The 23620-nt window shown below is 39.1% G+C and overlaps 1 protein-coding gene across 1 annotated transcript in view; it reads right to left on the reverse strand.

Moving 5' to 3' along the window:
- Positions 1 to 555: 555 nt before the first annotated feature.
- Positions 556 to 23620, reverse strand: part of GUCY1A2 (guanylate cyclase 1 soluble subunit alpha 2) — a 149986-nt gene continuing 126921 nt past the window's right edge. The window contains exons 8-9 of the mRNA XM_057372510.1: positions 22984 to 23138; positions 556 to 14068 (exon numbers count right to left, since the gene is read on the reverse strand). Coding sequence (XP_057228493.1) covers positions 13861 to 14068; positions 22984 to 23138 — 363 coding nt within the window. The 3' untranslated portion in view covers positions 556 to 13860. The remainder of the gene's footprint in view (positions 14069 to 22983; positions 23139 to 23620) is intronic.

A 23620-nucleotide genomic window follows, 5' to 3' on the forward strand; every position in this document is an offset into this window, starting at 1 on the left:
TACTGAATTCTGCTGTTACACAGGTGCTGCAGCCTTGAGTAATTTGTTCAAAGCCACAGCATAGGTCTGGTTAATACAGAAATCACGCACTTCAACTGTTCACAGTCAAAGACACAAATGACAAAACCAAACTTTACTGTTTTGTTCATTTTTTTTCAAGTAGGTAAGTCTTTGGTTAGTAATAAATTCAGTTRGTTTGGGGAAGCAATCATAACTGAAATAACAATTTTCAACCAGAGGTACTTACTAAGTCTGCCAAACAAATCCCAATAAAAAAACTGAAATGCAGCATGTGATAGTTTGTATGGACCCTGCTTCTRTTGGCAGGTGGATTCCTTTGATGAATAGCTAGTTAAAAGACAAGTAATCAGATGCAATTTTGCAACTAATCTTTCAGTTTCAGGGTGGAAAGTTCTTGGTTTATATGCTTTCTGAACTTTTCTGTTCATGCCATCTGACAATAAAACTCTGACCTGCCCCRTCCCTTCCCAACAGATTGCAGGCTGATTTTATTTTAAAATATTTTAAAAATATTTAAAAATTTTTAAAATATTTTAAAATATTGTTCAGATTTACAGAGTACTAAAATTAATCTCCTAACCATTAAGTTGACAAAAATCTCTAGGTACACTGCCTCACCTYCCCTGTGTATTACCACAATGGAAATACTGACATAAATTAGAATTATCCTTTGTCTGTAAGAAATTTTACATAAATAGGTACAGTTCACAAACATCTTAGTGCTGTAAACCCTAAGATAGAGCTCCAGTATTCTTTAATGGCATCCAAGATTATTTTAATGCTAAGCAACCATTGTTGATAGTGCAAGGTCGAAATCTTGTTAGTGCAGAATGCTTGCACAARTCTCTTCGGAGAAGCTTTATAAGACAACACTAAAACAGTATTACAGAACTACACAGAAAGCATTTGTACCCAGGGGATAGCTGTCCATTTCCACAGGAGTGCAGACTTTGAGGCGGTCAATCTTTACATTTTAGGAATACSAAATATTTTCATCCAGCATCCAAAACAGAGAAATTTGAAACAAGACAAGCAGCAATACTCAGCATTCATAAAGCTGAGATTAAAACTGCACTCTRCTGGACAGTACTGTCCCTTTGGTGTGCTCTCAGTAAATGACACACCAGCAATGTGTCTCATAACTTCCTAAAATTCCCACTCCTAGAACATCATGAACTCAGGTGATAATGCAGCTTCCTACAATAATCCAAGTTATCTTCACATATGTCTGGCCCTATTATTAAAGATGTTTGCAATCACTTAGATAGGAATTAGCCCTCAGATTTTACTTTGGCAACACTGAAATTAAAGGGAAATGTTGAAAGATAYAACTCTAAGGCCTCAAAATTAGTTGTCCTCTAACATTACCTTCAGAGGAAATGAAGATGAGCCTGAATAAATCACCAGTTAAATCAACAATTTCAGCTGTTTCCTGGAAAAACTGTTTAAACAAGTACCATAAACATGACTTTCTATTCATGCTTTCATGCATCTCATAACTCCTGATTAGATGGGAGAGTCAGAATCACACTCACAGACAACTGGAAAGTTGTTATTCAGTTCTTCTAGGTGAGATATTGCATGCCAAGTTCAACTTGTTCTCAAAGGCTTTGGGAAGAGACTGAACCATGACTGTGGTGGCCTATGAMTTGCATGCCAATAGGACTAGCTTGTTTTGCAAAAATTTTTCCTTATCATGAATTTATCCCACTGAAATATAAAAATATAAACCACTAGATTCATTAGTAGCCTTCAGTTCCTCCCTTAAGGTTGGCCATAGAGGCRGAGCAAAGTGGCAAAGAGAAGAAAGGGATTATTTGTGGCTATGAAATAATTGGCTGGATTCTCCAGAACAGTGATCTGAAAGCGCCTTAATATTTATGTGTTGCACCTGTGAATTGCAYAAACAGAATACACATACCCTCTTCAAAACACTATGGGATCCTGCAAAGAATAATTTTGGCAGAATTTCAGTAAACTGGGAAAGCTTAAACTCATATTAAGAAGTAACATAAAGTCAGTCCCAGCAGTGGAGCTCACCACATTYAAGGAAAAAAAAGCCAAACAAAACAGTTACTATTCCCTTAAAATACTTTGCTGAAAAATACCTGTGTMATTAATCTTTGGGCTCTGAAGAAACTGAAGATTAAAAACTAAAGGGATGAAGATGGCCATGCTTTTCACTGAAGTAAGAATGGATGCTAAAGGTGCATGATTTGGTTTAGAGTAATCCCAAGGGTAGGTGATAATATATCTGTAGTATCATAAGAKAGCTATCAGACAGTGTCCACATATTTTGTATTATTTATCCCTACATAATSTTTCTACAAATTTAAGCAGACATATCATGTTCTTTAAAATACAAAGTATGCCATGGAATGTGTTCATAATGTGTAGGATGTGCGATGAAGGTAACTGCTGGTGCTGCTTGTCCTGACATTTCTGTTTCACCMCTGAACCATAACACCCTGGTAAAAATGGTACACACTGAATGCCAGATAAACGGCATTGATGAGAATTAAATCCCCAAAATCAAGATTACTCTTGACCTCTTTTACAATGAGGACTTCTGCAAGAACAKAAATTTGCAAAAAGGACTGTAGTTTACAAGATATCCAAAAGAAAATGAGCATAAGTACTCTACAAATATTTTCTCACAGTGATTTGATTCTCTGACATAGGTTATTATTTATACCCTACACTTGTCAATGCCTAAGATCTGAAATGCAGAGATTTTACAACAGAGGTGAAGAAAAGACACATACTACAGAATCTCTRAAGAAAGTGGTGATGGTTATTCCTGAGCCATGCATAGGTTAGCTCCTGAATACATAAGTAAAAAGAATTACTTTTGCTATACTGGAAACTGCATGCAAATGCTGCCAGCCCTGTCTTCAGCTGAGACCCAACCTGYACCTTGCAGAGTTTTTCACCTTGACCAAACAGGCTGAGGTTCCCTATCTGCACTGAATTGCTGCTCCTTCAGGGTCATGCACAATATGGTGGAATTGCTCTGCTGTGGAAAATAAGTAACTGTGAAGGAGAATGAAGAAAAAAYAAGTGGTTTGTTTTGTTTAGTTTGTTAAATCCAAATAGCAATACAAATTTGCAAAATCATGGCACAGAAGAGAACTCTTTAAAATGCAAATGTTTGAGGCAATGGAAAATAATTACCCACTTTTTAGTARAGACATGCTGAGGTTTGGAAATTTGCTTTCACTGTAGCTCTTAGATTTGGGGTTTGGGAGTTTAGTTTTTATTTTTCAGTTGAATAAATTTAGCAATAAATTATTTKCCTCTTCCTCCTGCAAAGAAGATAGAAATGTCAAGCCAAAACCTTCTTTTTCAGTATTCAAATAGTGGCTTTAACATGACTTTCATTGCCTAACTTAAGATACTGAACTTTGAAGGGACTGTGGCCAGACTGATTCAGCAGATAAKGTAGAAACTGCAAGGTAGATTTAGAAGGTGAATAAAACAGAATTAAGACTAAGCCTTACCATTCCTCTTCTCTGTGATTCAGATTATTTTTAATGTAATTTTATGGATGACATGCTTTCAGTTGAGCATTTTTTGCTGCTTTTTCTCCAGATGCTAGGATATTTTGATGYACCCTCACCTCTGTCACTGAATTCACCCTTCTCTGTCAAGCCATAGTGTCTATTTTTAGCTCCATGAGCTACTAATCCAGTTTCTCTGACAACTGCAATTCGTTGGAAGAGAAGACTAGTGTTAYATTGTCTCAGAGATATGAGCCAATTTGAGAAATCAGCTTCTTAGCTGACCTTTAAAACGAGTGAGAATAATGGGCCCGCAATTCCACAGGGTTTGGATTTCATTATCACAGCAGCGGGTGTGAGATGGGCCGCCCCTGCTGCACAGCTCTGCCTCTCTGTTTTGTTTTCCTGGTAATTATAGAAGCTGTTTATTGCACATGGAAAATCTGCAAGTTTTCTCAGCTCTTGAGGACAATACTATCTCCAATCCCTTTTCTCTGGAGAGCAGCAGTTCACAGCGTGGAGGACTGCATACTATTGACTCTTCCCAAGAGGAACTTTCCCACGGACCATGATTGCAGTGAAAATCCCCACAGATATCTAAGGATCAGAATGGCAACTGCAAACAGAAGAGAGACATCTGGGAGCAGCACAGCAGAGTGGCAGCCCTGGCCCTTCCCACCCTCTCTGGTTCAGAGCCTGACACAAGATCTTGTCGGAGAATCTGAGTAATCCAGGTGCATAACAACACAAGTACAGCTCAGGACAGGTCAGACAGAGCTTTAGTAACTGTGATCATAGTGAGAGAACATCCAGCCAGCACTTTATCCTCTGCTCCCTTTCCTTTCCCAAGTGATTGCAGACACCAACCTATATACCGTTCCACCAAAAAAAAACCTGGTGAAGAAAAATTACCATTTCAATGTTAAAAAAATCAATTTCTGGGACAGATGGATTTGTTAAGTAGCTATTCCAAGAAGSAATCAAGCAGTAAATAACATGATGGTTTGGGGAGATGGCTCTTGGTGGATACATCAGATAATACACTAGTACTAYTTTAGAGCAAAAGTGGGGAGCTGGCAACAATCATAGATTGTTAGTTTTTAGTTGAAAGGAGTGTTCTTTCACCAGGATAAAGCTCCCACCWAGATCTCTAAAACTTAAATATTAATGATTTTGCCATCACATCCCTTTCAGTCTGTGGCTGAAGCCTGGCCCTTGCCCCGCTGTATTTGTCTCCATCTGTATTTGATCTTTACATTCTCTCATTCRAACAGCAGTGGGATTCATCTCACCTACAGCACGGCAGCTAATCTGAACCAGTCCTCCACCTCCACACAGTGGTCACTGGGGAGAAAAGAGGAGGGCACATCTGAGGCAGTGGATTATCTCATCCCTAAGACTTTCTCCAGGAAAGTTSAGTCTCTGAAATGCCAGGGTGTCTGCACTGACTGCACAGGGAACTGACCTGACTAGCTCAGACCAGACATAAGTTTTAGATATCTAAAAACAGATCAGCTGAATTTCACTCATTTTTACAGCAATTCCCCAAAACCTTGGTTCTCTAGAGCAYAATGAAACCCAGTGAAACTTGGCACAGTGAGACATAAGAATAATAAGGAATCTTCTAGCATCAAACATAATAATGGCTGCAACTTAGTGAAGTGCTAATTTCCCAGCAAGGCAGTATCAATGTCATGTATTAGGATGGGAATTTTGACCAGAACAGCCTTTGTTTAGACTTTAGTAAAAGGCACAATGCTGTCCTGTCAATAAGCACATCAAAAGCTTGGCTTTGGGATGTTCTGTGTCTCCTAAAAAGCTCCAAACAACTGAGTTAAATCTCAGCCTTCCCARCATGATCTGCATGGCAGATCTTTTACAGAAGCTGCTGGGTGAAATACAATTTTGTTGGAAATTTATAAAAGACAGTTCTTGGTTAAATGTGCATTTGAAAACTCCATATATACAGGACTGTTTGTGAAGYGTGGATTATCTCACAGACTTTTTATCTTTTTAATATGATACCACAGTATTCCACGCCTCCTTTCTGTTTAGGTATTTCTAAACAATATTTACTTAGAGAGCAGAAGAGTCTCCATTTTTTTAAAAAGGGCTAACATTTATCCCTACATACTTTTTTAAGCTGTTCTTACTATAACCCCCTAATTTTCAGTTGGCAAAGTACTTCATTTGCCCTGTTTCATACCTAGTTTTGCATCCAGTATTGAAACCCACAGAGGAATTCTCAGTCCTACATCCAGGAAAGCCAAATAATACAAAAAAGCAGGACATTCTTTGCATTTTGCATTTAAACTGTTTAGACAATTTTTTTGTGTAACTAGAGATTGAACTCTTATTTAAAATAAAAAAAAAAAAAATCAAACTCAAAAATCATGTATTTCTCATGCAGTTCCACTAAAACTTTGAGGATTAYGGACTCTTAAATTCAGCCTTCACAGTTCATGACACTCTATACAATACATTCTTGCATTTTGTACRAATAATCTCTGTGTCATCCAGCTTCCAAACAGATGAAAGCTGACATCAGCAGCACATCTGTGTACAGCTGCCCTCTCCTACACACACACTTCACTTTCTTCAGACACTTTCTATTTATACACTTGCAGGCCCTACAAGAAGTTCCCAGAGAGGGAACTGACAGGCACATGGGACTTAGAGGGGGGATTTCTAACTCACATTTCTAAAACTTATTTAGGCATTTAGAATCTCAGGATCATTCAGCAAAGTAAGGTTCAACTTTCAGAAAGAGGYTGTATTTAAGCAGAGAAAATGGGATTGAGAAGTATGCCTCTTATGTGACTTTTAAAATTTTACCTCCTCCCTCTTAGCAAATACAAATAATCCGAAYTGGGCAGCCATGCTTTAAATGTACAATTTCAGAATGATTTCAATCAACCAGAAGTGCCATAGAAGCTTCTATAACAAAAATACCTATCAGTACCTCCTTTTTATTTTCTATATATTCTGTTCTGATGTATATAATCTGTATACAATCTGTTGTGATGTTCTCTATAATCTGTTCTGATGATGAGCAACTGCTCACATCTAAAAAAATCTCTCCTTGATGGTTATGTATTCCTAAGCTTGTTCTTTTGCAACAAKTTCAGAAACTCTGATATTGATTGAACAGTATGTTCTAATCTCATTAGGAAAGGAAAAGATATTGCCTTAGAGGTTTGTGGTAATAAACAAAYGCTGAAATCGATTAAGCAGTATTTGCCCTCTGTGGGTATTAATCAGTTTTAGCACCTGTTTACTGCTGTGTATAAAACAGAAGTCATCCATTGTATACACCAGCTTGGTTTATTACTCCTATTTATCATTTCTGGGTATATCTTACAACTGTTACCAGTACTGTYGTTTCTAGGATGTGAGACTAGTCTTACTCTGTGGGCAGTCTTTTAAAACACTCTGTTTACATCCAAAACTCTTCTCTAATTCTGGYTGATAGTTCTGATTTTGCTCTTCCTTATTTAAGCAAGTAGCAACATACACTTTCAGAGAACAAACAAAAAAAACACTGCCTCATAAAACCAAATTATTCCATTGCGTGCTCTTCTTCTCTGAGGAACAGGATGGAAGGACAAACAGTACATGTCAGGGTGCTATTCTGCCATTTAATGTCCTGCTGAGAAGTGGTTCAATAAAGTGATAGGTGTTGTACAGGAGCCTACACAGAAGGGATTAGCATGGCTTTAGTTATTGCTTCAAGAATAGTCATTAGAGAGTATTGCTAAGGAATAATTACCTAGAAAACAAGCAGCTCAATGTGAGACCTTCTGCTAATGGAAAGTTAATTTTGGGCCTACAGATTTACAAAAGCACCAAAAAAAATGGGTGTTAATGATAACCTGGCAACTATCTCTCTGTTCTTTAGAATCTGTATTTGTTATTACCATCCTGACTAKGGGATAAGGTTTAAGCAGGCATTCTGGCATACAGCTCAGCGRCACAGAGCTTCTGTACAATTGGGCTAGGGGCTCAAAGTTCAAAAGGTTTTCTAAATCACATTTCTAAGGGCATCCAGGAGTTGTGATTGGCAGTGCTGCTATCAYATGCAAAGGGTTCAGACACCAGGAGAGATGTGCAGAACCGCAGTAGCCCATGCTCTTGACAGTCACCATGGCTACAGTACCAACCCTTTATTTATCCTGGAATATGCTTATCTATCCCTCTGACACTTAGTTTGATTCRATTTATTTTGGCCAATGCACACAGCAGATGATCTGAGACACAGCACTTGGGCTGAACAGAATGTCATTCAGTGGGATCAGTCTCTCTCATCTCAGCCATCTTAAAAAACAGATATCCAGTCTAAGTTTGCCATCTGTGGTCACTGAGAAAGTTGAGCACCCTCAATGAYTTAGGCAGCCTCATACTCTGCCTAAAGCAGAGGGGACAAGTGCCTGAAGTGCTCACCAGTTCTCCAGTTTTCAGGAGAAACTTGATTGCTGGATGCCAAAGAGCGCCAGGCAGCTGGAGGTGCTGCTGCAGCCAGTGTGTCCCTCTTGGTTCACGTTTACTCCACTGTCTCTTTGCCMGAGAACACACTTGTTTCTCTGAAATCCTCTTCTCTTTTTGTCCGAACTAAAACACATTCAGCCTCACTCTGCCTTTGGAAATTAAAATCCCTGGAGCAAACAGCTGGTTTAACATCTGCCTCCACTGATCCTTTCATTAAGGCTCCCAGCAAAGTTGGCACTTTGCGTCACATGTTGTATTGGGCTCTCTGATGTGAACCCCAGTCCAGAGGAAAGCAGACTGAGATGCCTCATGCTGTTTTTAGAGGACATTTTGTTGCTCTAGTGACACAGAGATACTAACCTGGACCACAGATAACTGGAGATCAACCTTTCTGAGCCACAGGAACAAGTCAGCATCTGCAGAGGTGAATGATCTGTTGCCTGTGACTGAGTCATTGCATTCCCCAGTTTCACTGTTTTTCTTGCTTCCATGCACGATTAACAGGCAAGCCACAAAAGATCAATCGTGTATATGAGGTTAAACACTTTACAGATTTTTGTTGTAAGCCTGCTCATGCATTGCAAATTAATAACATCGTTAAGGAGTAACTCCTATCTGCACAGATCAGTTTGGCACTTGCAGAAGCTAAAAACAAGCCATGGGCTGTTAATGCACTGACTTCACCCAAATCCACCAGCAATAACTTGCACTGAGGTATTTTCCCTCTCTAAGGATGTGAGTGCCTGCTGAGCCACTGTAACAGTTTTGCCTTCCTTCAAGTAAGAGTAAGATCAGCCATTTAACCCCAGTTATTCTTTAGATACAAGCAGGCATGTCAAGAACATATGCTAATAAGAACAATAGGAACGATTCACTATCTCTGTCACATACAGCGTGCTAAGGGAAGTGGAGGTCTTTTGGAGAAGAGAACCCTGACCAAGAGCAGGACATARCAGGCAAGATGATTGAATTATTACCAGCAGCAGAAAACAATCAACTCCTACTTGTTGAGTCTGCTGCACACTCAGCATCCTCAATTCATCAACAGCCTCTCCTGTCACTGGCACCYTCAATCCTGTACAGCACTATGAATAATTTATTACCTTGAGGGAAAGGAACCAATTGTCTCTGAGTTTGACAAGCTCTTTTAAGCTTCTTGTTTTGTTGCTAATTTAAGCATGTTGCTATTTCCAATACTACACATGCAAAACCTCGCAAAAGATCACCAGAACCTGGAAATGAAACCAGAAGCTCTGAGACTGCATTAGGACAGGGAATTAGCTCAGGAGCACCKTGAGCTCTGAGCATTCAGCAGAAGTGAGGTGGTGGCCTGAGACTTGGAGTGGAAAACTCAGAAGATGCCCTAAATTTACAATGCTGCTGGTGGATTACAGACTCGTTGAGAGAACCRTTTGCAYGAAGCACGCAAGTGTGACAGCTTGKGGCAGCTGAAGAATTGGAAAGCTGTCCAGCAATTCAACCTGCCCCAACAACCAATGAACATTTCAGACTAATTTGCAATTCAACACAGCACTTTTGGGTGATTCTTTTTTTCATTCATTTTCAAGTTGCCTGAGAGAAGGATTTATTCAGAGCAAGAAATACACAATGTGAAATTGGTTATCAGAGTTTGCGTCTYAGTGCAGTGCTGATACTTTTAAAAGCATGCAGCATGACATGGCTTTGCACTGCTTGATTTATRTAGGAAAAACTGGAAGATGGATGTTAACTATGCCCAATCCTGCTGCTGGGTTTGGTAGGGAACACTGCAAACACAGGAGGAGACAGCACTGTGAAATGGCATGTGCACACACATGAACTGTTAATGATTCAATCAGAGGGATTTCTTCAAAACAGGCAATTCCCATACAAGAATTCCAAGGTTTTAAGAGCTTTGGTTTTCTGTTTGTGGAGGCATGTTTCCAGGCTTCAAAACAGACTCAGATCTGAAACTGTATGTGGGAATGAGCAGAGAAGCCAAAACCACAATCACAGTTAATGACTATTGGCTCTCTGAAATTAAAAATGAAATATCCTTTGGGATGCTGCAAGAAAACCACACTTGGAGAATCCTGGCTTAGCAGCAATTCTCCCATGAAGAGGCTTTTGTCTTTGAATGGCAAATTGTACCAGAGGGATGCAATCAAAATTTATCCACCACCCTACCACTTCATCACTGTTTCCTTTTTCCTCTGAGTTCGTGACCTCCATGCACCACATCACAGAAAAGCCTGTGTGATGGGGAGCTTCAAGCAGATGGAAAARTCTGACACAAGATCTGTAAAAAGATTTCTGGGGAAGCGACTGTTGACTCTCTTTACCTCACGATTTTTGTACAAGAAACCGGCCACAAAGGAGACTGATGAACCCAGCTAGGAGAGTCCTCACATCACCTTCCCTTTGCCTTTTTTGGCAAAACGAAACAGATCTCCTCCCTCTTCCTCCAGACAGGGTGGATTTGRTCTGCACAGAAACTCAAGACAAAAGATGTGGCTACTGGCAGCTACATGAAGACATACAGGCATATAAATTCTTACCCACAGAGGAACAAAAGATCATATCYTTTATAGGAAGGGAAATGTTGAAAGAAAATTCCAGCTAGGATACACAATTCCTGCAACCATTTCAGCACCTCTAACCTCTCCACCTCATCATCTCAATGTATAAAATTCTGAGAACCTTTTTATTTATTAAGTCAATGCCACACAAATGAGAACCTTTTCTCTATCACTAAAAGTAAGTGTTGAAGAAATGTTGAGTCTGATTACCACCTAATTGACATGACAACATAAATCTTCGTAAGTTTCATTTAACATTGCAAAATTGTCCAACAAAGTAAGCTTGCAATCTAATACAAAAAGCAATAGATGCAACTACTAATTTTAAAAGTGCTGAGAATTTGTCTTACACTTTGCTCACACTGACACAGAAAAACGTCTCCAGGGAGCCCACACTTTTTTCATTCATTTCCCTCATCGTAACACAGATAACACAATACTTAACATCTATGCTGCAGTTCTGGATGTTGCCTTTACACAAGGATATAAAAAACAGGGACTGTATATTYTTATACAGTCAGTCTAATTTGGGGAGCTAGATGATTTACTTGCAAATATTATCAATGTATTYGTGGTGACACCAACACCAGTTTTCAGTTCTCACACTGATCTCTCTGATTTCAAATTTCCTTACACAACAATCTCTGAGAGGATGAGGATGGTGATACAAACCAGTTTTGATTGCTTCTCCAATTTGTTTGTAAAACTAGCATTTATTCATCATTTGCTATGAAAATGTTTCCATTGGTCAAGATAGGTGCATTTGTACTCTTCAAACAGGACTATGAGKGGTGAGAAGAGAAAAAGAGCTTGGCCAGAGAGGTTGGTCTTCTGACATCAGCACCTACTGAAAAAGGAAGATGTGCCAGCAAAGCCAGAGTGAAATCTAAATCTACTAATGGCTATTTGAAAAATGTTCACTCTAGGGAACTAAGAAATTACATCAGACCTACAAATTTATTAGCTGGGAAGTGACATTCCTCTTTCAGTGGTGAAACATGAACTTTGATCCATTTATGATTCTTACACATCTCACTGGCATTCCCAGGGTAAAAAAATGCATGCTACATCCTGTGTATGTGCAAACTAATGGCTATGGGCTAAAGCTTGTCATCCTGTGCAGGAAATTCTCAGATCCCTAGTTTGGATGGAAATTGTACAACCTCAAGCTTGAACAGTTTTTGTAAGTAATTTTTCAGATAGGCCATAAAGCTGCATATGCTATTTATCAAGGTACATTAAAAAAAATCCTCTAATCCCAAGAATGCTCTAGTAGCAATGGAAAAAAATCTTTAACATCAGTATTCTGCTAGAAAGTGAGTTTGCATTAAAGTAAATTTCTGGGCTAATTCCCATGGCTCTATTCTCCWTAGGTAAGGAAAAAACCACCCTGCATAACAAATTCAGATGTCCTCTATATGCTGAAGTCTGTAAAGGTTCATGACTGTCCTTTCTCATCCAGAAAGTCTTCATGGAAAGRGAGCCTGAAACATATTCAGCACAGTGGCGTGCTGACTTAATCCCATACTCACAGGGGCTYCTGGTCAAAGGGGAGAAATACAGAACTGTCATTCCCTTCACAGAAAGATCCAACTGGACGTTCTTGAAATGTGGACAAAGTTATTTACTTATTTTCAAGAGCTGCCTCCTGTTAAGACTACTAAATCCATAAGCAAACTAATTTCTGCTCTGGATTAGAGAGATGCAGAGCTTCTCGGGCCTCTTAGTRCTGCTGATTCTTACCTTTGATTAAAGTGATTAAAGGCCCATGTACAGCTAAGCCACTTTGGAATCACTGCACAGGATTTAGCTAACAAACTACAAGCTCAGAACAGCATCATCCACTTCAGTATGATCCAAAGGCAGCACAATCACACAGGAAAACTGTGTGACCACCACTACTTTGGAAAAGGAAAACCTGAGAAACAAACAATGCGTGAAAATGTGCCAGACACATATCTTGCTTGAACTGGATTAATTGAAGACAATTGTACTATATTAATTTTCGACAGCAAATAACTGGGCTTTTTTTTTTATATATATATATATATATATTGTCTTGGACTAACGAAAATCTTGAACTGCCATTTGCATTAAACCTGGAAAAGTACTGCTTTCCCCTTTTTGGTGTTTTTTTGATCTTCACTAGATAAAGTGGGGGATCTTCAGCCAATCCAAATGAACAATCATTATTAGCAGAATGGATTTTCAATAATCAATCTGGACTAGGAGCACAAGTCCTATTAAAAATGTGGAAAATAAACATCCAGAGAGTTTCCAGTGTCTGCTGAAACTCCTCCGAATAAGTTTTCATAAGACCAAATTTTTAGAAAACTTCAGGGCTTCTACATAAAAACAGTTTGGCTGGTAATTTAGAGGGGAAACAAGTCCCACTGGAGAAAACTTTTCTGTTTGTCCACACATGGATCTTCTGCACTTTGCATTGTCCTGTAAGGACTGGACATACAACAGTGTAGGACAAATACTGAACATTATTTTATATAAGAAGACAGTGGTCATCTAAAGCTTTAGCATAAAAATCAGATAAAGTGATTTACCAAAGTGGGAGTTTTTTTCTGTAAAATATTGATGTTTTTGTTGCCAAAAAAAGTCAAGAAATGCCTTCTTCCCATTTGTATAACAATAAGGTTTGATAGGTAGAATGTATGAAATATACAGTAACTTCTGAAAAGCTMTCTAAGCTTACTCAGCTTACAGTATGTGGAATGTAATTATCCAGAAAGTGAAATATGTATAAAAATAGGTAAAATTCCTACAATATTTGTATTGAGTCATAATTCCTCCTGCCAGGAAGGTTACAATAGTTCTACAGTATATGTATGAAATGCTTGTTCATAAAGTTAAAAAACATCATTACCTTACTGAAGAACACATTAAATGTAGGAATGCATAATCAGAACTGACTCTCAATTCTGCTTAGCTGGTGCAAATCTACAGAGAACCATCATCCTTTCTGTACAAAACAAGGCCAACCTCTAATCTAAGAGTTGGGGTTTTGTTTTATTGTTTTGTTTGCCATAGAGGGGCCAGACTGAAGTTTTAGAAAGAAATTCCTCTGGAGGTGGAAGTACATTGTTTAATATTTTTTCCCTATCTCGACTTTGTTTACTGGCAGCCGTTACCCACCTTTTAAAATTATTATTGCCTGACATTACATGGAGCTTTTACTGCCTGCTCAGAAGGAGGCAGTGAAATACGAAGAACCTCCAACTCCCCTGTCATGACCCAGTTCTGGGCTTGTGCTTTTTTGACGAGTCTTTGATCTACAGCCGGCCTCATAGGCTAGTCTCCCGGAGGAACATGGTGCCGATGTTGTAAGACACCTTTCTTACTCTGGCAGATGAGATGGAGGGTTTTGGTGGTTTCTGACCACTTCTGACCTCCAGGAAGTAACAGATCCCAGGAATTTCCTTTGGAAAGTTTTCTGGAAGCTCTTCACGGGAACGAGGGATAAAAATAAAATTTTCTTCCTTTTTCAAAAGCCTAGAAAAAAAAACAACAAAACAGAGAGCTATAAAAAAACTGTAAAATACAGTCCAGAAATGTCTCTTTGGAAGAGGTGGAGCCTATGTGCTACCAAGTAAAAAATGATTTAACATCAATTTGTAACAGCTAAAGAAATTCTAAGTCAGGATCCTCAGCTGATATGTGGGAACTTATCATCATTAAATTCAAGGAGCTCTGTTGACTAATTTCAAAGGAAGGGAAGGCCCCAAAAATCAGTGTCAGCATTCAGAAAGTAATGTACCAGAAAGGGAATCAAATTCATAATGATCCTTGTCCAGAACATATGATTTGGCTCAATTAAAACATTTCAGTCTGATCAGTTGGGCAGAAATTAACATTTCAGAGTGATGGCTACCACTAGATTTCCGGCTGAAAGGCAGGTAGGAAGGTGGCAGTGCTTGAGAGCTCTCACAGATCTCTCACAGATCTTGCTCCTCACTGCAAGGAGSTCAGTTTGTGCCCTTCCCACACTCAATAATTCTGTGTTTCATAAATTGGGTTCAAAAACAGCAAATCCAGCTCCAACACCAGAATCAAATCTTGCACTATTTACCAAAAGTATCCATGGGTTTAATCTAGGCTGTTTGGTTCAAAAGGCTGTTTTGGGTCAAAAAAGCATCCAGGTTCCCTGGAGCCATGAAGCCATCTCCTGGCATGCCCACTCAGGGGGTAAAATACCACAGACCCCACTATGGGGTCTGCCATTTGCCATCCTAGCCATGGTGGAAAAATCTCTGTCTGGCAAAAATTTAGGGCATCTTTATTGAGTATCTTCCCTAGAACCAGCTGGACTTGTAAAATAAAGAAAATAACTCTATACATTTTCTTTTTGTTTCCAAATAATTATGTAAATTAAGTTAGTGATATTCAACCCCTTGCAGCATTTGAAAAGGCAGTTTTGAGATGATGGAAAATTCTGAGCACAGTTGGATTTATGAAAGCATTCTTCCTCTTTTCGCTCCAAAGACATTTATTCTTTCTCTCAATCAGTTTGAAACTCAAAAACATAATTGGGAAGAATTTCMTAAGTTTCAGTGGGATTTGGCAATAAGTAGTTTATTTAATGTCTGTAAAGTTGATTTCTGGAAAGTAAATGAATGAATGAATCCTATTGCCAGGAGAATTTTCCAGGATTATCAGTAATGCAATGGCACTTCCTTTACTGAATACTTTTCATGGGTTTTTCATGAGGCAATCTGTGTGAATCATTGAGATATAAAGGCATTTTCTTTCCAGCTTTTAAATAATCACTTGGTTATAAACCAAACAACGTTTTTGCCTTTGAACTTCCGTGGAGGTTTTTATTTAGTGTGTGGTTTGAAGGTCCAGATTGTCAATTTTATGATCAAAATATTGCAACCTTTTCTAAATTGCRTGAATGTTTCTGGAGTGCTCTACAGAGAAGCTTTTCTCTTTTCATCTCTGAATATTGGCAGTAAATATTTTGTATTTCCAAACTACAGGCTTAAAATACTGAAATAACTCTTCACAGCTTCCCAAACTAGATTTCTGTAACAGCTGAAAACTTAGAACTTTCTGAGCTAAATCTGTAAGTTTTCACTGTAGCCACTTTTCCCCACACTACAGAGCCTCCCAAAAATCAATTGTTTCCTTATCAGAGTCTAATATCATGCAATTTTAATGACAGTTACACAAGTCCAAAACTGTAAAATGTATCTATATTCTTTGATTCAGGTCAGGGCTGGCATTAAGATTAGTTGAYATTTCACACTATTTCCTCATAGAAAAAAAAAGTGCTAGATATTAATTACCCATCTTATTTTCCCTTATTTTGTGAATTGTAACTTGGCGGCAATGAAATGCTCCAGGACTGACAGACAATTAGTCCTTTGAAGATTCCTCCACTGCTGCAGCTTATGAAAGACACCACATCCCTGCATTAGATGCACTGCTTGAATCAGCCTCTCACCCTCAGAAATAGTCCAGCTGACCTTTACTGGGATAACATTTCAGCTCTCAAGCAAGCATGGCAGGAAATTATGTTGCAGCTTAAACTGTGTAAAAAATGTCCCCATATTGTCCCATATTCAGAGAGTTTAAGCTGAAGTTACACAACCTCCGCAGTTCAGGAATATGCTTATAACAACWAGTCTGAAAATATGCCCAAGCATTTATCTTTGCTGATTTTCTGAATCACTTCTGTGAATTTCCCTTAAGGGCACTATTGCAAAGGATATTTTTATAGCAGGTTTTTCACAGGTTCAGAATTCTGGGTTCCACTCAAGTGGCTGGATAAACAATTTACAATTCAGAGCTCAAATTGTGAGGATGAGGGTACTCAGGCATTCCTATAAATTGCTTGGAATTAGGTCTGCCCTCATCTTGTCTTCTTTATTAATGTTTCAGGGGAGGAAGAATTTCTTAAACACTGATTTGCAGTTGATTAATTTTAACACCATCTCCTCCTAACCTGACATCTCCTCAAGTTTTTTTAATTCCTGTTCTGTCCCTACCTTGGTGGAAAGCCTCTTGCTTTCAGACAAGAAGAGATAGCTTCTAGAATTATGCTATTTTTTTTTTCTTTTCAGTTCCCTCATTTAAAAGAAAAAAGTCAGGAGGTCTGTGTCTGAATGAAAATTGGGATCATACTTAGTGGGATCCTGAAGAAGCTTTTAAAAGCTGTAGCTCTTTCTTCACATACATGAARTTCTAGGGTAATTATATTTCAAACTATCTTGGCAAGAAACAGTCCCATCTTCATCAGTTTSTATATTCAGAAAATCATTCAGTCAGAATATGCAGAGTGGGAAGAGACCCCATCAGGATCATTGACTCCAACTCCTGGCCCTGCACAGGACCATCYCCAATCTTCACACCATGTGCCTGAGAGCATTGTCCAAGTGCYCCTTGAACTCTGTCAGGCTGGTGCTGTGACCATTCCCTGGGGAGCCTGGTCCAGTGCCCAGCCACCCTCTGGGTGAAGAACATTTTCCTGAAGAACATTTTCCTGACATCCAACCTAAACCTCACCTGATTTAGCTTCACGCCTTTTCCTTGACTCCTGTCACAGGCCACAGGAGTGAAGAGATCAATGTCTGCCCCTCCTCTTCTCATGAGGAAGTTGTAGACACAACAAGGTCACCCCTCAGTCTCCTCTTCCCCAGGTTGAACAAACTAAGTGACCCCAGTCATTCTTCATTTGGCTTCCCCTCAAGGCCCTTCACCCTCCTTTGGACACTCTCTAATTGCTTTATATCTTTCTTATATTGTGGCACCCAAAACTGCCCCCAGCACTGGAGGTGAGGCCGCCCCAGGTCAGAGYAGAGYGGGACAATCYCCTCCCTTGTCCKGCTGCCRATGCTGTGYCTGATGCCCCCCAGGACACGCTTGGCCCTCCTGGCTGCCAGGGCACTGCTGGCTCATGTTCAACTTGCCATTACCAGGACTCCCAGGTCCCTTTCCACAGTGTTTCTCTCCAGCCTCTCACTCCCCATTCCGTACACACAAGAAGTGTTGCCTGGTCCCAGGAGCAGAATCTGGCACCTGTCCTTATTAAACTTCATGTGGCTCRTATGGCCCAGCCCTCTCATTTTACCTAAAGAATGGTGATTGCTCATCTCTCCAGTTTGAACTAGCRGAGTCTGGCTATTACAGAATTATTTGTTGCAAAGCACTCTATACTGAGCGCATGTTTCCCATGATGATTCTTACTCCCTTCTTCTTGTTGTTCCTCCATGCCCACTCTTYATCTCTCCATCTCTCCATCTCTCAGAGATGTTAGACTTTTGTACTTTTCACTGGATTGCTGAATCAGAGCACAAAAGCACCCACTCAGAACTAAACTTCAACTTAAACTTTTCTTTAGAGAAATTGGTCTGCATAGACCAAAATTTGAAACATACTGCTAAGAGAAATACAATGCTCCACAACACAGGAGACAATCCACTGCATTCCCAAGCATAGCATGCACCAAGAAAAGCACATTGGTCAGGTCAATCTTCCATAAATGCTATCTTTCACAGGAAAAGATACCAGCAAAAGAAAAACATTAACTAACTAATGCCCTAACTCTGAAAGTACTGTAAAACCTTTAGGGAACCTTGTCCCCATCCCCCACATTAATTGATACAATTGGGAAAATTTAATTAATGGCTTTCCAAACAGGCTAGGAGAAGACTGTCTCCTGCTGGAGTGGTGCTCCCTTGCTCTGTAGTAAAAAGTGCTGCTCCCTTTACCRGCTGGGGATCTGCTTGATAACAAAAACTAGATCATTTGTTTCCATATGAATATAGATAATGAATTACTGCCCCTTTGAAAGAGATGCTCTCCCACTGGATTGCAACCCCATTGGTTTGACCCCCTGATTTGACCATATTAGGCAGAAAAATATAGATGTAGATATACCTATAAYCTGTAGGAGAAATAATGCATACAAATAGATAAAACCTATAGGAAAAAGAATTTGATAAAAATAAAAATCTATAAACCTACAGAGGTTTAAATCAATTTTAAAGACTGAGAAGAAATTTATGCAGGTGAACACCCAGTGACCTCACCCAGCTCYTATTGAGGTAGACCTGGGTTGCCCTCTCTCCTAAATCAAGATAAAGATGTGCGATACAGGCTGTTCATCTCTGCCTGAGMTCAGGTCCCAGATGTATCACCCAGCAGGTGATAATGGAAAGTGTCTGTATCTAACACTGAGTGCCAGAAGCACATCCTCCACCAGGGAAATACATGCTGCAAAAGACCAGAGGTAGAAAGAAGAGGAAAAAAATACTTCCTTTTTAAATAGGAGTTACTTGATGAACAGAAACGATTATGTTTATCTGCTTTTGATAACTGCTTAGAAATCCCAAGGCATTACACAGAAACATTATTAGGAAAACAGGATAAATGTGAGTATGTTATATTAATATCTCATAAAAAATCATTATTGAAGGCTGAAACCAAAAATTAAAAAATATTTAATCTCTGTTCTGTGCTTAAGATCCTCATAATTATCATTGTGCTTCCTTCCTGAGTACAGAAAATAGGGTAATTCTATTCAATTCAGGATAATGTAGATGAATTAAATAAACTTTGAGTTGATTCTTTTCTTATTCCTTCCTGTCCACATGTTTTAACCATGTGGGACCAGTCTGGGATGCTGAACTTCCTCTCCAGCTTCCACATGTTTCACTGGAATTTTTCCCAGTGCTGATCCAGTGATTCAATTTCACAATGCTCAGTGATTCAAAGCAAATGCAGCTCCATGATCCTTCTGTTCAAAGACCTGTCTGAGTCAAGAGAACAAGATATTCCAAAGAATATCTTTGGATATTTAATATTATATTCCAAAGAAGTTAAGTTCCAGATTCAAAAGATGCAAAAGCCACCTTTGTAAAAGGTGTTGTTTCACACATAGCAGAGCTCTACCCAGGCAGGTGCAATGAGCAAGGCTGCCCCAGGCTCACTGCTGCTGCTAAGCAACAAATATCACACCTTGTATTCATAATTTTAGATTCTGATTCTTACTTAGGCAGATTACAGACTTGAAGGGAAGTGTCTGTAACCAATAGCTRTACTGAAAGGTGATTATTATTTGAATGCTGATGACACTTTAWGATGCATAATCTTTACTGCAAAATGAAAGCTGGTAAGTATTGGACATGTTTCCAGGACCTGCATGCTTTATAAGCACAAAATTTGTATCACAACTTCCATCAGGGGCCAGGGTAGACACAAACACGTAACGATAAATGGCAGCAGTTTCATCTAATTGAAAATTTTGCTGTTTTTATACTGACTGCAGAATTATTTACTTTGGAAAACACAGATTCTTAGGTAATAGAAATATTAACAGAGTGCATAGCAGCACAGTATGATCAAATAGAATAATTTAAGAGAAWATAAAGTCAAATACAAATACATTTCAATTTGAGATTAATCACTTTATACATGCAAATTATATTTAAGAAAAGTTTCACGTGGATGCATCGGATGACTACTTGTTTATTTGGACACCACCAGGATATTATGCTAAATCTCACAGATCACTTTCAGAAACTCTGAATAATTCTGCCCCTTTGAGTATTTTAAAATTGCAGTCTCTTCTGGCCACTGTGTCAGCAGTGTGATTTCTCGATTTCTTCCCTGTTTGTTTGCAAGCTTTCAACTATGCCAGAAGGCATGGTAGAAATCAATTTTCAAGTTGCCCTGTGCACATTCATTTTATCTTTGCACATAATTTCTGAATCTTGTAATATAAAATTGTTCCTAGCCTGATCACTACCTTTAGYCATTCATCTTGAATGATAACTGCATCTCATTCAAACCTATATTCTTGCCATTCCTACTTCCTTTACCTGTAATCATGTGTCTAGCCTGTTACTTCCTCTTAAAGGTCTCTGAATTGGGTACTGAGTCTGTTCATTACATTAATGTAATGAACCATTAGCAGATGGTTTATCGAGTACAATAATGCACATAACAAATACCAGTAACTGTGTATTTTGCTGTGTTTTGTTCTGCAGTTTTACRTTGCTGCATCATTACACTGACCGTCTCTTTTCTATCCTCTTCCCTTTCTGAAGCAATAGTCTAAATTGGTAACTTTCTGGATGGAGAGTACACACATGATGGTCAYACAAGGTGAAAGTTCAGCCATCTGGAAAAGAATAGTCCTATTCTGACTGGATTTTTAGGATTAAAGAGAAGTGAAAAAAACTGTAGACCCCTTTTTGATAAGCCTGAAAGATATGCAGGATGAGAAAATCTGAGTCACATTTTGGTACCTAGGACTTAGCAAGAAAGGTGTCCAAGGTAACTCACATATGACCTGCCGAGGTACGAGACAACCAGTGGCAGCCAGGCAGAGATGAGACACAGCCAAAGAGAAGCTGCCTTCTCTGTGCTACAGTGCACTGCCAGTCAGATAAAGGGCAGCACAAACACACAGAATTCTAACAAGCTCCATAGACTCAGGCCCTCAAACTTACTTTCAGTCTTTTTAGCAGCAGTGTGACAGGAAGATAACACAGTCACAGAACCATAGACCAGTGGGGTTGGAAGGGACCTTTAAAGCCCTTCTAGTCCAACCCCTTTGCTATGAGCAGAAACGCTTTCAATTTGATCAKGTGGCCCAACAATGACCACAAACCTTCATTTCACAGAGGCAGCGCCACATCAAAAATAACTAAATTCAACAGAACTGGCACTGGCACACGGAAAGTGACTCTGGCTCCAGCATGAAGAGAGCTCTGTGCACCACAGGTCCCACAAATACTCACTAGTTTTATTTCCATAAAGCTCTCTAGCTCACCAGTTTCTGCTGTCAGGGACACAAACATGAGCAAGCAACACCAGAGCCCTTAGTGCAATCACTTCCCTGAACCACATTTTGAAGCACTAAGATCTCTCTTCTGAAAAAGTATGGAGTACACTTTCAGAATATCTTGAAGACTATCTTGGGTTGGAGGCCATCCCTTTATAAGAACTGATCAAGACTGTTCAAGAAAAGCTCAGGTCCCTGTCATAGGGTCTAGGTTGCGTTCTGCCAGACAACAAACCACACACCAAAGGAGCTGCAGCTGTGGAATTTTTGCAACTGGGGCACAACTGATGAACAAGCTTGTGCTTACTATTCAAACAAGGTTTTAGAGGGTTCCTCCCATTCCACAGTGGATGACTGAGACCCAAAGACTGTAGAACACTGTACCTTGTAGGTCCCAAAGACAATTTCTTTTCAAATGGTAACGAGTTCCAAACAGAAATTTCCTTTTTATTTAAATTAAAATATTTGCTGCAAACATTAATAAATCATGTCTTTCTCTTGCATGTTACCAGACAAGTGTATGCATCTATTTCTGTTCACTTTATGACACAAGGCCTATTCAGTTATTCTACCTCTTGTTCAATTTGCTACACTTGCTTCATTCTCAAAATCTGATCTCGAGTGAATGGGCTCTTCAGAAGAATGTCACTTTATGCACTACTTTAATTACTTTAATTTCCGACTGATTCGTATTTTAGCATAGCAGACACTTCAATACTTGGATGAAGAAATCCCACTTAAAATTTTTATTTACACAGACAGCTATGGAAAAAGAAATAAATATTGAGATTCGCAGTTGTGAGTAGGAAAGAAAAAGAAAGAAAAGCAATATTGTTTGAGCAACTGTGTACAGATTCAGTGCACAGTTTCAAAACCCTGCTTCAGAAAATTACTTCAGATACAGAACACTGGAAGATTGAGATCTCCTGACAAAAAAAAAAAAAGTGAGTGCCTCAGCCGTAATTCAAGCAGTAGAAATTCTAATAGTCAAACTGTCAAATTTGAACAATAAGGAACACCTTTTTTATTTAGGAGCTGTTCCTCATAACCAGATTTAATCAAGCCTTCTCTCTATTTGCATAATTACTTCAAAAYGCTAGGGATAATGCTTTGCCATTTTCAATCTTTTTTCCTACGTTGAGAGAAGGCTTCTATCAAGTGTGCTTCTATCTTTACAGTGCTAAATAAAAAAATCTGTCTTCAAGAAAGCATAAAATCTCTTTGTAAGCTTGGCCTTACTTGCAAAATTAGACTTCCTTCTGGGACAAYGGGAGTATTTAGAGTGTGGAACCCAAATCCTTAGTCAAAAGCTGTAACAGTGCATAAAACTACACTGCTTTGGGAGAGATCTCCCACTTTTTCTGTTACACCTTATTTTAGGCAGGAATGGCTGTCCTTTCTGTTGTGTCTCCTCACCTCCACTGACTGACATTTTTGCACATTCTGATACAATCCTGCAAACGMAATACTGACATCCCCAAGCAACACCTCTTCCCAATTGTCCTGGTGCCCTGCTGACTTTCTGTTGAAGTTCATGTGTTGGGGACATGGCATGTTACAAGATGGAACTGAAAACAGGCTCAAATTAAAACAGGAAAGGCTTAAGAGGACTTACTGGTACGTGGTGGGACTGACATTGATGCGGCGTGGGTGACTTCCTGATTCAAACTTGCTTGCAAGGGTGACGTTGTTCCCAAAGAGACAATAGCGTGGCATTCTCACACCAACAATGCCGGCCAGCACGGAACCTGAGTGAATGCCTATCCTCATCTGCAAAAAACACAAAATCCATGTCAGTCTGACTCTCTTGTGCCACTCATGGTGGCGTCATTAGCATTCCATATCGAATAAAGAATAAACCAGAGAAGAAAGAGTGAAGAAAACAGGGTCTTCTATTCCATTAGTTTAAATCAGATGCAGTTAAAAGAAAGAAGAACAAAACATGGTTATTTTTTTACCAAAACTATTTTCTTCTTCTGTGCACATTTGCTGGAGATTATGATAGTCAAAAGAGAAACCATGAACAGAACAGGATAGGATCATCCAGAGTTACTGCAGTATCAGCTGTCTAATTACACAAATAAATACATTAGAGAGGGTTATTTTTTCCACCACTTCTAACACAGGCTTTAAACTAAGACCCAATTTTTCTTGAACAGGCAGGAAATGTAGTTAAGTGGTGTGAATGGGTAAGTTGCTTTTATCTCCTTGATATTTTTCTTCCAAACTCTTCAAGGTCTAAGGTCTTTCTC

Source organism: Malurus melanocephalus, unplaced genomic scaffold (assembly GCF_030028575.1).
Source record: "Malurus melanocephalus ecotype Western Australia unplaced genomic scaffold, MMel_1.1 scaffold_172, whole genome shotgun sequence".
Lineage (NCBI taxonomy): Eukaryota > Metazoa > Chordata > Aves > Passeriformes > Maluridae > Malurus > Malurus melanocephalus.